The sequence below is a fragment of the Aulostomus chinensis genome, chromosome 12 (assembly GCF_037954235.1).
Source record: "Aulostomus chinensis isolate RoL2024-O1b breed Wild chromosome 12, RoL_Achi_v1.0, whole genome shotgun sequence".
Taxonomy (NCBI): Eukaryota; Metazoa; Chordata; class Actinopteri; order Syngnathiformes; family Aulostomidae; genus Aulostomus; species Aulostomus chinensis.
The window spans coordinates 1,440,001-1,455,180 of record NC_141331.1 but is presented as its reverse complement, the minus strand read 5'-3'; the positions used below and the strand labels follow the sequence as shown (position 1 = coordinate 1,455,180).

Below are 15,180 nucleotides of genomic sequence, written 5' to 3'. Positions count from 1 at the left end.
GCGGTCTCCATTCATCAGTGAGCCCGTCTGCTGTGACCCGGAAGTCCTGAAACAGTGAGCAATATGATGTGTGGTGGAAGAGCTGAACAATCCCGACAGGAGGAACATATGTCTGCCGGAGCAGCAGCTGGCGCCTCAGTGAGCAGTGGAGAACCAGAACCAAACATCACCTGTGTGGAACAACCCTGTTCCATCCCAGAGCTCTCATCCACTGACCGCATTACAGCCTGCAGAGTAACAGACACTCATATTCATATTAATGATGATTTATGGATGTTTGGGTCCTGAAGTGACTGAGGTGGAAGTACGTGAATTCATTATTCAGTGCGTTTATGTCTAACACTGCAGTTACCATCATGAAACACTGAGAGGATGAGAGCTGCTCGTTTATCAGCGGTGTGTGTGAGTGTGTGTGTGTGTGTGGGGGGGGGGGGTCTGACCACTGGGTCCTCAACAATGGCCATAAAAGATGTTCATAAACAGACAGAGAAGCTCTAGTGTGTGAGAACGTGGAGGTGTGTGTGTGTCAACAATAAACATTTCCATCTGACAGCCACACACAACAACACCACCCATCAGACGCACAGGGACGGGGGCGTCCAGGGACACCGGTGCTCCCTCACATGTAGGAACTGATTCCTACGACTTGTGAACGTTCCAACCAACCGCTTGTCGCTGCTGTTTTGATCAGAACAAAGACAGAACAAAGTTCTTCTGACAGTCAGTAAAGTAAAGGAGAATTACGTGAAATAAAAGGACTAAATGAAGGTGTTACCAGCAGCTCCAGCGCTGCTATCCTTCTCTTTCTGTCTGATAGGTTCCATCCTCATTCTTACATTCTGGGTCAAACATCATTACAATATTATAACAACTTCGCCAGAGTGCATGTGTCTCCGGCTCCGCGCTCCATTCATCACAGCTGCCTCTCTGCAGGGCTCAATCCCTGCGTGGATTTACTCACTCGCCCTCTATTCTCTCTGTAATTACTGAAAGTCTTAAAGAGACCGCCGCATTCATCATTTCCTGTCAGCCACTCCACCGTGAAGTGTGTCACTGCAGCAGCCCGCCATCCTGCGCTCCACAGGCTGGTGGCAGGTTGGACTTCTACTTTTGTACGCCCTCATTCAACCTGCCAGAAAACGCCAACGCCGCTATTTCACTTCAAGCAGGATGACACTCTTGAAACTCTTCTTGAGGAACTCATCTTGTAGTTGTGAGTGTGGCGGGAGGAGAACAGGCTCCTCCTCCTGCTCCTCCTCCAGACCCTCCCCAGTGTATCCCCCTGCCCTCTACTCTCTCTTCAAGGGCTTATTCAAAATTAATGGTCAAAGTATAGGGGGTGGGTCATCGCTGATTGGTGAAGCAGAATGATAACATGAGGAAGCCCATTAAAGCCTGGTGCAGGGGGGCGGGGGGCTCTCAGCTGGATGCAGGTTAATAGAAGAGACGTGGAGACTCGCACACGGACGACGAAGGCACACCTGCGAAGCTGTAGTTCAGGGGTCACACTGGTCCAGTGCAGTGCCGTGTGGCTGCAGGTTTTCAGTCCAACCAATCAACAGCAACACCTGATTCAACCAATGAGCTGTGAGGACGCAGCTTGGTTGATTCAAGTAGAATCAGGTGGTGCTTTTGAGTGGTTGGACTGAAAACCTGCAGCCACACGGCACTGCACTGGACCAGTGTGACCCCTGCTGGAGATGATGATCAGCACCACACTCCATCGCACTCTCCCCCTCACTCTCCCCCTCACTCTCCACCTCACACTCCCCCTCACACTCCATCGCACTCTCCCCCTCACTCTCCACCTCACACTCCCCCTCACACTCCATCGTACTCTCCCCCTCACTCTCCACCTCACTCTCCACCTCACACTACCCCTCACACTCCATCGCACTCTCCCCCTCACTCTCCACCTCACACTCCCCCTCACACTCCATCGTACTCTCCCCCTCACTCTCCCCCTCACTCTCCACCTCACACTCCACCTCACACTCCCCCTCACACTCCATCGCACTCTCCACCACACTCTCCCCCTCACACTCCCCCTCACACTCCATCGCACTCTCCCCCTCACACTCCCCCTCACACTCCACCGCACTCTCCCCCTCACACTCCACCTCACACTCCCCCTCACACTCCATCGCACTCTCCCCCTCACTCTCCACCTCACACTCCCCCTCACACTCCATCGCACTCTCCACCTCACACTCCACCTCACACTCCCCCTCACACTCCACCGCACTCTCCCCCTCACACTCCACCGCACTCTCCCCCTCACTCCACCTCACACTCCACCGCACTCTCATCTCACTCTCCCCTCACACTCCATCATCTCACTCTCCCCCTCACACTCCATCATCTCACTCTCCCCCTCACACTCCATCATCTCACTCTCCCCTCACACTCCATCATCTCACTCTTCACCTCACACTCCATCTCACTCTCCCCCTCACACTCCATCATCTCACTCTTCACCTCACACTCCATCATCTCACCTTCATCTCCTCACACACCATCGCATCTGAGACTGGTTTCTGGGGTCAGGAGTGGACACACCTGCACTGAGACTCAGTCCTGTACTTCAGCCCTGCAGGACACGTCACTCATCCACACCTGAGCACTGCCACTGCTCCCCAAGAAGAACTAGAGCCTCATGTTCTCCAGCAGCACCTGGTAAAGGTTACGCCGGTGTTCTTCATGAACTCTGAGGTCCATTCTCAACAAGTCAGGGAGGTTTGTGAAAATAGAGAACTGAGTTTCTTTAATCATTTCCTCTGTTGAGATGAATACATCAGACTCTGAGTGTGCAGTAATTTGTGGCTGCTGAGAGGAACGTTGATCCACCACATGGTACAAAACGACACTTATAGAACCTAAAGATCTTCCCCTCTGCTGCCGTGGCGTCTGCAGGTGCAGGATCTGCTCCATGTGGAGGTTTACTCGCTGTTGCAGTGACTCCACCAAGTGCGACTCAAGCCGATTGTGTTAAAGGACTTGTCAGTGTTGAAATACTGAAATGATGCAGAGGTATAAATAAACCTCCAGACTCTGCTGGGGCAAAAGAGGAAACAATCTTCGGAGAACTGCAGCGTCTATTTCCTGACTGGTTGAAGGACACAGGTCCCTCTCTGATGCAGCACTGCTCTCGGACCCTGGCCCGGTGCTCTCAGCTCCAGCAGCGGTGAATAATTCTGTTGGGTTGATCAAAGAGACACTGATCATCACACATGAGAAGGGATGAGGCGAATTAAAAGGAGTTCCTGAGTGGACAAAGAAACATGCGACACGTGATCCTGCTCACACTCAGCCTGTGCTGAGGAAGGATGAGTGTGAGCGCATTTCCCCCAAAAGAAACAAAAATAGATTTTGGAAAGGCAGGTTTAAAAAAACAGCCTCCTTACGTAACATCAGGCCCATTATCCGCCGCCACGAGTGACAGGAGAGATGGAGGGATTAGTCCAGTTGGCTCGGAGCGGCCAGAGGCCACGTGGCAGAACTGAACACAGAGAATCAGCTTATTGTAGCGAGGGAGAGATTTCTGTGTAAGAAAATCCACCATAGCAGCTCACCTCTTAGAACCCAGTCAGTGTGTGGAGGAACGTTCCCCCTGGCTTAGACGTGCACGTTCTGTCCATTAGGAGGCAGATTTCACATGGAGGAGGAATGCGGAACCGGCCGTGGACGAGCCTGTTACATGTGGAGGTAAGTAAGTAAGTAAAATTTTATTTGTGTCGCGCTCTTCGCAGTACTAATACACAGAGTGCTTTCCAATAAAAACAGATAAAACAGAAACAGTCAGGTGACTGATATCACCGACACAACACAAAACAACAAACATGAATAGAAACCATAGCCGTGTGACAGAGGTGCAAATTCCACCAGCAATAAATAAGAAGACCACACAGCTGAGCAAAAAACACTGGCGCCCCGGAGAGGATGGAACCTCAGGCCTACGTTAGGAAGGCTTGCCGGAACGAATGGGTTTTTAGCTGTTTTTTGAAGCTTTCCACGGACTGGGCAGCTCTTAGCGCCTGAGGAAGCGAGTTCCAGAGACGTGGTGCCACTGCTGCAAAGGCCCGATCACCTTTGGTTTTTGATGTAGTGCGGGGCACTGCCAGGAGCCCCTGGTCAGCTGACCGAAGAGAGCGACTGGGGGTGTGATGGTGGATGAGGTCACAGATGTAGCTGGGAGCAGAGCCGTGGATAACCTTGGAGGTGAACAGTAACAACTTGAACTGGATCCTGAAAGTAAGAGGTAACCAATGTAGGGCAGCAAGTATTGGTGTTAGAAGAATGCTGACTCTGCTGGAGAGCATGGGAATGATGGGAGGGGAACGTTCTCCCAAGGTTGCCAGGTCTATTTTCCCTTCAGGAGCATCCCCAGGGTTCCCCGCTACACTTGGCCCGGCGCCATCACTGCTCCTGCGACTCTCCTCTGAGACCTCCATCTCATCCATAATTAATGTTCTACATATCCGAATGTGCGGGAGAGAGACCCTGAGAGCGAGGACAGTGGATTATTGAAATAATGATCTGAGGACACAACCGCAGCGTCCATAGAAGCTGCAGAAACAATCAGGGAGGACATCCAGAACCTTCCACTTCACACCAGAGTTCAACAACTCCATTCTGAAGTTGAGGAGGAGAACCTTCCAGCTTCTATCCTCAGCTCCTGCTCTCGGAGCTGAGCATGAACCTCACACTGCTGCTTTCAGGGTCCCAAACTGGCTGGGAATTCTCAGTTCACGCGACTTGTATGAGCTGCAGCAACAGGAAACTTTTAAAATGCTTATTTTCTGAATGTAGTTCTGATGTGATCAATATGAAGTTTTGTTGTATATTTTTACTCTAATTTGTTTCTTGACCTTCGACTGCCCCCCCACAAAGGTTTCCCATGATAAAACAAAGTAAATAAACAGGACTCAGCAAAGCAGAAAACACTGGCACAAAAATACAGTAGCAGTTGGAACACACACACACACACACACACACACACACACACATACACACACACGCGCGCACGCGCGGTGGTGTTTGGACTCTGGATTCCCACCCACCAGCCAGTTCATGCCTGAACTCTTCATCAAACTCTGCACGCCACAAATCTGCCCCGAGTTTAATTCCTTCGCTTGCTTGGACATTTTTAACGTTCAACCAATCAAATCAGCCCAGTGTCTTGGTGGTGATGTCACAGCTATGAGGTCACCGCTGGACCAATGGCAGCTGGGTGGGAGTGGCATTTCTCAGCAGGGCAGACACAAAACTCAAACTGAACCCCAAATCACCAGTGATCGGTGACAATGTTGAGGTGTGGACACTTAAAACTCTTTTTCACTGATTTTACTGTAGTATTACTGCGTAGTATCTAGATTCTGTGTATGTGAGTCAAGTATGTAGGAGGCAGTAAAAGGCAGTAGAAGATGCTGTGTCCTGTATTTTTCAGGCTAGTACCAGCTGGTGCTAATTTGGAGTCCCGAGGTCACATGACATGGAAGCTACTGGGGACAACAGATGAATCATACAATATTTCTACTTCTTGTACTTACAGAAGGTAAAAAAAAATGCAATAAAAGAGGCATGTCCTTTACTTCCTGTCCAGCTCTAACATCTGGTTGGCTTATTTCCCCAAAAGTTTGCGTGCTGCTTGAATTTCAGCCCGTAAGAAGTCCCTCCGTCCGTCTCAGCTCCCGTTTGTTCTCTCTGCATCAACAGCGAGATCAAGAAGAAGACGAGGTTATCTTATTAATGCACCTGCAGATTTATGAGCCTAAAATCTTCCTCTGGGTTCTTTTGGTCCCCAAAAGCTGAGCAGCACTCAAACCTGTCGGCTCACGCCATCCTGCTGACGGCTGCGTCCCGGTGACATTTGGCTGTTGGACCGCTGCATGGTGACACATCTCTCATGGCACCTCGACCTTTCATGCTTCAAAGGCCTCATCAGCCTCCAACACCAGATGCTTTCAAGCGAGATGGTAAACTTCACAATTCTCTGAGATAAATGGACGGGGGGGGGGGGGTTGTGGACAAGGTGCTGGACAGCTGAGGGATCGGGTTCTGCCACTGTGCAACCCATCAGAGCATCTGGAGATCAGACCAGATCGTGTTTCTGTCCATATTGTCTGGGATGGTCCACCTGTCCGTCCCAGTCTGTTCACACGAGAGGAACACCTGAGGAGTCTCCAAAATGTCCAAAACGTCCAGTGGGACTTGGGAACAGGTCGAAAGGTTTTGGCTGTCAAAGGCCAAGGTCCTAGCCAGGTTCGGCAGTTATAGTGCCACAAATGGCTGCTGTGTCTTAGCTGAGGGTCTGGAAAAACTCCAAAAACTACCTGTTGTACGCTGGCTAGCGTGACTGAGTCAGGGTGCTGCCAATCACTGGCGGCCTCAATCACCTTCTGAATCATGTCAAATGTGATGCTAGCAAAGCCCAGTGCTAACGTGCTGGGGAGCGATGGCCTAGCACAGCTCAGCTAACTGGCTAGCTCCCAGGCTGCTGAAGCTGCTCTGCTCAGCTCCTCAACATTTCTCCTTCCTGACTGTCATGGCGGTTCCTCGAGCAAACGTCTGAGGCCACAGCTCAACCCTCCCTCTGTTTCATCGTTCCAGCAGGCAGCGGCAGCATCCCTGCTCCTCTTCGCCACGGTGTTTCCACCTGCGCACCATTTCACAATTGGTCGATGTCAAGTTACACGGCACAGGAACCGGCACAGGAGAAGATTGTTTGTACGGACGTAGGAAAGAGCTGCAAGTTCGGCTCAGCGGGGTCGTGGTCACAGGGTCGTTATTCCAACACCGGATCAGCTAAAGTAGAAGCAAGGTGACACTGGGAACAACAATAAATGTGAGAGGCGGATTACAGTTGATGCCGCTGGTGTGTCCTGGCGGGACGTCGCTCTGTCTGCTGAGGTCATGATGGGAGCGATGGCCAGCCTGCACCAGCGCGACCAACACGTCCTGAAGCATCAAAACCTCACGACCACTTGTCTTCTGTCTGCAGTCAGAAGGTTGAACTCCTTCATCAAACGACACTGCAGACTCTTGGTCAGCGCTCCATGTTTGCTGGCAACCAACGCCAACGCCTCCACCGGGGCCTCATGCGTAAAGAAGGAACCTCACCTAAAACTTTTGGCTCGCTGGCGTGTCAGTCAGGAAGCTTTTCAAATATGGAGTCATGACCACAAGAAATAGAAGTCTTTTGTCATTATTGGCACAAAACCTAAAACAAGATTATTTTGGTTAAGGAATTTTATTTTACAGAGTTTTGTAAGTATGTTTAAAAAAACAGATTTTTTTAATATCCATCCATCCATCGTCTTCCGCTTATTCCTACATGAAGGGTCGCGGGGGGGTGGAGCCTATCCCAGCAGCCTTCCCCCTGGACAGGTCACCAGTCCATGGCAGGGCCAACACATAGAGACAGACAACCATTGGCTCTCCCAGCCACGCCTACGGTCAATTTAGAGTCTGGATTAACCTGGTCCCTCTTGATGTCTTTGGACTGTGGAGGAAGCTGGAGTACCAGAGAGAACCCAGCAGGAACAGGGAGAACATGGAGACTCACCCAGAAAGACCCCGTGCTGCAGCCGGGGCTCCACCCACAACCTTCTTGATGGGGGCCACCGTGAGGACCACTGCTCCACCCACAACCTTCTTGATGGGGGCCACAGTGAGGACCACTGCTCCACCGTGCTGGCCTTTATATATAATAAAAATCTAAGTTTTGTTTTCAGTAAAAAAATAGATTTTTTTCCAGGTTGTTTTTTGTTTTTTACAGAACACGTAAGACCACGACTTTCGACTGTTTCCTGTAGAAACCTGAGGCCTGAACTTTCACACAGTTTGTGAGGGAGCAGCAGGTCCTGCAGGACTAGGACCTGGAACCTTGCACTCCAGGTTCTCCTTGTCCAAGGGTCTGCCCTGGACGTTCTCCTGGAGAACCAGCGTTCTCAGCTGGACGAACCTGCAGCCTCAGGCTCTTTTTAACATCTGTTTCAGATCAGGTTTTGTCACTTCTTTTTTATACCAAGAGTCCGGTGAATTAGTTGCTGGTCGGTGGATTCAAACCAAACAACAGAAACCACCCGTGAAACCCGCATGAACGCGGACGTCTTGACTCAGTGGAATCAGGTTACGCCATAAACCCCGCGGGATTTAAAGCTCCTGCTCCGTCCTGCCGAACCTCTCCGAACTCTGGATGAGAGTGAACTCGCAGCATCCACCGACTGAGACTCGGTTCGTCTCGGCGGGGGTCCTCCAGGTCAGCGTTAGGAACCCGTTGGCACGCGCGCAGCGAATCGTTACGCACGGGCGTCATGATTGGTGGAGAGAGCCGCGCGTCTCACAGCGGAGCAGCCAGTAAACACCGCGCAGTAAACTAGTTCCAGAGGAGAGTTGGAGCGTGTGAGACAGGATCCTCCACCCCGCCGGAGCTGGAACTGTCCACAGGTCCGCAACATGAACCCGAGCGCGGGAGCAGCGCAGCACAGCCGGAGGTACTCGAGCGAGGGGAAGGTGAGCCGCAGCCACGTTCACGTCTCAGACGCGCAGCTCAGCGGCGGTGAGCTGCAGAACTTCGTGAGTGCGGAAAGTTGCGGGTGCAGTGTTGTGTTGTTCGGCTCGGATGCACGAGGAGGAGAACCAGGAGAACCTCCAGCGGCGGGAGCCCCGCTCAGCTGGGCTGGTCTTCAGAACGATGCTCATAGCTCAGACATGTCTGTAACAATGTGACTGTAGTTTACCAGCGAGAGTTCCAGAGAAGGTGAAAACACGCCTGTAGACGAAATACTCAGTGGGTGACGTCACGACTACGGTCAGAATTAGGAGTTTTAAAGTGCTTGTTTCTCGGAGTGATGGGAGTCTGAGCTCCTGGGTGTGTGTGTGTGGGGGGGGGGGGCGTATTTATAGAAGAGGATGCCATTAAATCGGCGTTAAGATGACAGCAGATCATCCATCAGTCACTGGTCCCCCCTGCTGAGGACGGGGGGCTGTAAAGGTCCTGATCAGTTCCAAGCTTCACCACAGTAACCGGGACAGTCCGTTTCTGTGGTGACAGGATGATTTGGCGTGTTGGTGTGATAGAGCCGCGGCTGACTGGAGGGTTACAGTGGCTGTACGTGCTGCTGCAGTTCCACTCTCCCAGAACTGTTCTTGTTACATCAGGAACCAAGGATGCTGAAGGATAGAGGACTGAACGGTTCTGTAGGCATGTGAAGGTTCTGAACTTCTGTGCATTTCTCATCCTGAAACTGGTTGTCACCAGCTTGACTGCTGATGGTTCCACCTCTCCAGTGTTCAGAGGTCGTTGACCCCTGTTGGAATCTACTGCCTAGAAACTGGCCTAACGTGCCGCATCACCAGCCTCTGGAGAACCTGGTCTCTATCGTCCCGGTACGACAAGTTAGAACTTGGTTCTGTCCAATCTGATGGTTATTTACTCAGGGAGAGGGACTCATATCACAGCTCCCATCCTGGGTGTTCTCGCGCCACATGTTCTAGCGTAACGTCTGAGAGGATCTAGGTGGATCTGAAGGTCTGCGCTGGGCTCCCTGGTCTGCTGCACATCAGGATGATTCCAGGGGTCAAGCAGCTGGCGCTCCTCCCCACGATGAGGTGAGGATGAAAATCCCCGCTGGTATTAACCAGCAGCTGCTGCTGTTGTTTTATAAGCTTCTTAGATTATCAGGAACGTTGTGATTGGAAGACAAAGACAGCAAGAGGATGTCACATGACTCGTGCTGTCACATGACCGCGAACGGTGGCTGCTCCGCCTGACTCCTGCTCTCCATGTTGCTGACTCTGCTGTAAGATCAGGGGCCTTCAGAGGTGGAGGAGGAGGTCTAATCAACCCCTCAGAGCGCCTCCTCATTAGGACACCAACATCTGGGGGGTGGAGAGGAGGTGATGGGGAATACACACACACGTACGTATATATTACACGTGTGTAATATATACACATACATAAATGTATATATACACATATGTGTACGTATATATACATACATATACACACGTATATATACATGTGTATATGTATGTACACATATATGTATATATAAAATATTTATATACATATATGTGTATATATTCACATATATGTGTATATATATAGACATGTATGCATGTATATGTATACACGCATACATATATACATTTATATAGATATATACATAAATAATGTATACGTGTATATACATACATATATACACATACATATATGCATACATACATACATATATACACATATATATACACACACATACATATAATCTCTTCGTATTGAATTTTCTTCAAACGGGCCACGTGTTCTCGACAATGAAACTGCAGTGGTGATGGTGAGGTGATGCTGTGGGGTCACGCTGGTCGTGACAGCGTCTGGTCCAGCAGTCAGAGGTTAGCTCAATGCTAACCTCTGCTGTAGCACAGGGACACTTCAATGAACGTCAGTGTGAAGAAGATCAATTCCCACTGCTCCTTTTTTAGACTCTGTGAGGAATGTTTCTACGATCCCTGCCTGTTTGCCACCGGTCCATAAATAGCTGCTAATAACAGTCTGCTAATGTGGAGGAGCAGAGATCATTGCTTCCACTTCAAAGATGGCAAAACAATCCCAAATTTTTAAAAAGTGAACCTGACAAGCTGAGGATGGCGAGCGCCGGCGCAGCATCGAAATAGAACAAAGACGCATTTGAAAGTTGAAAGTCTCCTCTGAAATTGCCAGCTGGAGTGTGTGTGTGTGTGTGTGTGTGTGTGTGTGTGTGTGTGTGTGTGTGTGTGTGCGTGTGTGTGTTGGAGCTGAGGGCTAATGCCAATTTTACTCTGGGGACTGGACCAGGACTCTGGGGATCTGGGCTTCAGAGGCAGTGGATCAGGCTCTTCCCTTCCCATTTCCTCTCGTTCTCTTGTTTTCTCTCCCTCTCTCTCACTGTATTATTTCCTTATTTCACACTCATGGGGCTTCAATGGAGTAAAAATAGAAGTCCATGGTGTTTAAAACACATTTGTTCCCATGTTTCCAAAAATACGACAGGTATCTAGTGCAGGCTGAGTTGAGAGAATTCAGTATTTTTCTACTCAGGCCTGTTTGTATTACATTGCACCAATCATGAACTGGACCACTACAAACTGCTTAAATATATGAGTTCAGTTGCTGAAACTTGTTTTTAAGAACATAATTCAAGTTACTCTGATTATCTAATGCAGTGAAACTATTAAATTGTTTAGCATGAATCTAATAGGCTGCGTCCGAATAGCCAAGTAGGTCTGATGGTAGGTCTCAGAGCAGGTCGCAGGCTGTCCCAAACACAACTGGCGTGAGTAGCGACCTACTTCTCAACCTAAATTCCAGCCTAAACACGCCCACATTGTAGGTCGGTTCAGGTGCATCCTACGGAGCAACCTATGGCCCACAATGCACCGCGGACTTCTTCTTCGCCCCCTAAAAACTTGTGGACCCTCAAGCCAAGTTAGCGCCACCAACAGTCTCCCATTCTGATGAACACCAACATTTATAGTCGTTGATGACTAAAGGTGCGTTAATGTGCGTAATAATAGAGAATGAGGGAAGAGTGGAGTGCAGTACCACAGTCAGGCCAGCAGGTGGGGCTTTCGTTGGTGCCGTCTACCTCATTGCAGTATCTGTGCTCTGCCAGCAGAGGTCGTGCTTCACCACCAATCTTCTAGGGTGTCCGAACGGTGCCGCCATGTTTAGGTTGGAGGAGGCTGTAGCGGTAGGTCGTAGCAGGAGGACGTAGGTGGAGGCAGACCTGAGGGAGCGGGAGGGAGCATTGATGTGGAGGTCAGAGAGGCGTGGGGGGCAAGGTTGAGGATGGCTTTGATAGTGTAGGGATGGGCGGAGTAAAACTGATTTTGCAAAGCTGGAAGTAGGGTGACCAGATCGCGTTATTGACTTGGTCTGTAAAGATAGAATGCTGTCCAGGATGACACCCAGGCTCTGACTTGGGGGGGAGGGGGAGAGAGAGGAGTTGTTAATGGTAAGGTTAAAGCTGGGTTGCTTGGTGATGATGGGTTTGGAACCAATGAGGAGGACCTCTGTTTTGTCATTGCTGAGTTTGTGAAAACCGAAGGAGAACCAAGCCTTGATTTCTGGAGACAGGCGCAGAGGGAGGGGGGTGGAAAGGTGGTGGAGGGTTTTGTGGAGAGGGAGAGCTGGGTGTCGTCCGCTTAGCAGTGGAACTGGATATTGAATTTACATAAAATCTATCAAAGTGGGCAAAGGTATATAAGGAAGAGGATGGGGCCCAATACAAAGCCCTGGTTCCTCTCTCAAGAGCAAGCACAAAATGCTTTCATTGCAAACAGGATTCTTTAACCAGCAGGACTGAAAACAGCAGGAATCATGACAGTAAAGTCGGAACAATTCAGGATTAATCTACGTAAAGTACCACAATTTTACTGTCAGTATTTTTTGATTCCATATGGAAGTCTAGGAATACCAGATTTCCATTTACAGCAGCAGCTTGTGGTCGGAGGTGTGTTTTTACTTTTTAACTGGATCACACCGTAAGCCTGCCTGGAAGTCAGCTTAGGAATTCATAGGAGAGGAAGCAAGAACACGTCCTACATCCAGGACTAACACAGTCATAGCAGTAGTTTCCTGCATGTCTTTAGTGGCTTGCATTGGTCTTCCCTTATCCTCTGTACACACTTCTTTAAAAAAGAATCAATTTCGGCAGCCGGACGTGTAAGTGAAGACGCTTCGCCTCTCATCCAAAAAGCTTCTTCAGTTCTAAATTTCTGGTGGGAAGTATCAGGTATATAACAATAGGCTGGTTAGGTGGTCATGTGAGTCTTTGGCCTCAGTTTCAGGTCCTGAACACCTGCACATGAACTGTATTGATTTACGTTTAGCCTCTGTTAGCCGCTCTGTTAGCGGCTCTGTTAGCGGCTCTGTTAGCGGCTCCCCGTCTTCTTTGTTGACCATTTTTTCCCTCATTGCAACTCCAGTAGCACCTCACCTGCAGCACGGCAGCCATGTCTTCACCTGATGCTGGGAGGTCATGTGGCAAGCTGCACCTGCTGGGGAGGATCTAAGGACGGCATTGTAGGTGGGTGATAGGTGGTGTCTGAGGCCCCCTCCTCTGTTCAAAGATGGATGTTCTAGTTTGACATGAATGGCTTCTTTCACCCCTCTTTCAAACCGTCTGTCCTCCCTGGCTACAACGCGCACCTTGTGGTCTTCAAAGGAGTGCCCCTTCTCCTAGAGGTGGAGGTGGACTGCTGAGTCCTGGCCTGTGGTTGTGGCTCTCCTTTCTGCTAGTGTTGTCTGTCAGAAGTTTTCTCTTGACCGTCTGTACAGCCTCTCCTGTGGGGATGCATGTGAACAGGGATGTCACATCCTATGAAACCATGGTTTCTGCAGGGTCGAGACTGATTTGTTGAATTTTGTCAGCAAAATCCATGGGATTTATTATGTGGTGGGGGGTGTTACCCACCAGAGGAGAAAGGATGGAGGCAAGAAACTTAGCAACACTGTAGGTTACAGAGTTGATGCTACTCACAACGGGTCTGAGTGGGGCGCCATCTTTATGGATTTTCGGCAGCCCGTAGATGCATGGAATCGCATCGCCAGGATCGGGTTTGTAGTAGAGAGCTCGGTCGATAGCTTGTTCCTTCTCCAGCTTCTGTTGGCAGTTGACCACCTTGGTTTTGAAGGTGTTGGTGGGATCTGGTTTACGAGTCTCATAGGTTGCTGTGTCAGAGAGGAGGCGGCTCACTCTGGAGTGGTAAGGGGCTGTGTGAAGGACAGCTGTGCATCTCCCTTTGTCTGCTAGTAAGATTGTGATGTTGGGGTCTTTTGCAGTGTGCTGAGTGCCTGTTTCTCCTGTCTGGAGAGTTTAGATGGAGGAAGTTTGGCACTGGACAGTGCTGCCGATATCTGAAGCCTAAGCTGCTCCGCCTCCGTTTCTGACAACTTGTTGTTTCTTATAGCTGACTCTGTGGCTGTAACCAGAGTTCTGGGGGGATGGCCAGTAGTCTTTCTGACAAATTCTTAACCTGGGTGTCCTGTTCCACAACATTGCTCTGTATCACCGCCCATTTTTCTTCTCCTCTGAGGTGAGAACCATAGAACCAGGACTGAAGGTTCTGGAATTTCTTTATTTGTCGTTCTTTGCCCTGAGTGTGCTGCGCCATCTGTGCTGTTTGAGTGTACTTGGAAACCGCTTCCAAGTCATGCCCTCCACCAGTCCTTCCTCCAAAGCATTTGTTTTGGTTTCAGGACTTCGATTGCGAAGTGAACCTGTCTTACGCGCTCATGGAGGAAAAGGGTCTGTGCCCTCTTCTTTGCACCATAAGCTTTTTGGAAAGATTCTCTTTTGCATGCATCTCAGGTTGAACCGTAGGTGGTTCCTGTCATCCGCCACTTTCCTCACCAATCTCTCATATTTCCTCACCCTCTGCGGGATGTCCTCCCCAAAGTGAGTATGGAAGTATTTGTGTGGATTCTCAGTCGTTCATCGTCATTCTCAGTTTAGGCAGCTGGACTCTCCTCTGTGAGTGAAGCCGTTTCTCCTCTCATCCAAGAAGCTTCTTCAGTTCTACATTTCTGGTGGGAAGTATCAGGTATGCATCCACCCAGGGGGTGGTGGCAAAAAGCAGGTGGTCGTAAGGCCAGAACAGTAGGCTTGCTAGGTGGTCATGTGAGTCGTTGGTCTCAGTTTCAGGTCCTGACACACCTGCACATGAACTGTAGTACAAATACATGTTTGTTGCACTTTTTCTGCACTCTTTCTGTAGTAGTATTTTCTGTGCGTGGATCCCTCTTTGTCGCTGAGTCAAACTGCTCCCAGCTCCAGTGAGGTCACGTTTCAGCTCTACTGGGATCCTCTTCTGCTCTCAAAACTGACGAGCCATTAGCAATCAGGTGTTAATGAGCTAACAGGAGCCATCAAAGCACTTCCCATTTAGCTTCTCCTCCACAGTGATCTGTCCTTGATGTGTTCCTCTGCAGCAGGAGTCGTTCTCTTGCTTTAAACACGTTCCTGTCACAGAACCATTAAATGTACAAATCACACACGACTTCATGATGGAGGGTTTTATCCCGAAGGATCTGTGATGTCATTTGTGGTGTGTCGAATAAAAGACCGGCCTCAGGGTACATACAGCGCTACCTAATAGATCCTGTGTGTGTGTGTGTGTGTGTGTGTGTGTGTGTGTGTG

General features: G+C 49.8%; 1 protein-coding gene and 1 long non-coding RNA gene across 13 annotated transcripts in view; one reads left to right on the top strand and one right to left on the bottom strand.

Annotated features, from left to right (window-relative positions):
• Window positions 1-2,516: 2,516 nt before the first annotated feature.
• The window catches only part of LOC147251666 (uncharacterized), a 29,214-nt gene continuing 16,550 nt past the window's right edge, over window positions 2,517-15,180 (bottom strand). For 11 of the 12 annotated variants that reach the window (XR_015118649.1, XR_015118651.1, XR_015118653.1 and 8 more), the window contains 5 exons: window positions 12,978-15,180; window positions 11,582-11,765; window positions 3,573-3,690; window positions 3,405-3,499; window positions 2,517-3,194 (listed from right to left, as the gene is read on the bottom strand). The exon at window positions 12,978-15,180 is cut by the window's right edge and continues 745 nt beyond it. This is a non-coding gene — a long non-coding RNA (uncharacterized LOC147251666). Of the gene's footprint in view, window positions 3,195-3,404; window positions 3,500-3,572; window positions 3,691-7,087; window positions 9,883-11,581; window positions 11,766-12,977 lie in introns of those variants that run through there. The other variant, XR_015118654.1, reaches the window with a different exon arrangement.
• Window positions 8,350-15,180, top strand: part of LOC147251665 (inactive dipeptidyl peptidase 10-like) — a 49,798-nt gene continuing 42,967 nt past the window's right edge. Inside the window, exon 1 of the mRNA XM_086219512.1 lies at window positions 8,350-8,514. Coding sequence (XP_086075638.1) covers window positions 8,458-8,514 — 57 coding nt within the window. The 5' untranslated portion in view covers window positions 8,350-8,457. The remainder of the gene's footprint in view (window positions 8,515-15,180) is intronic.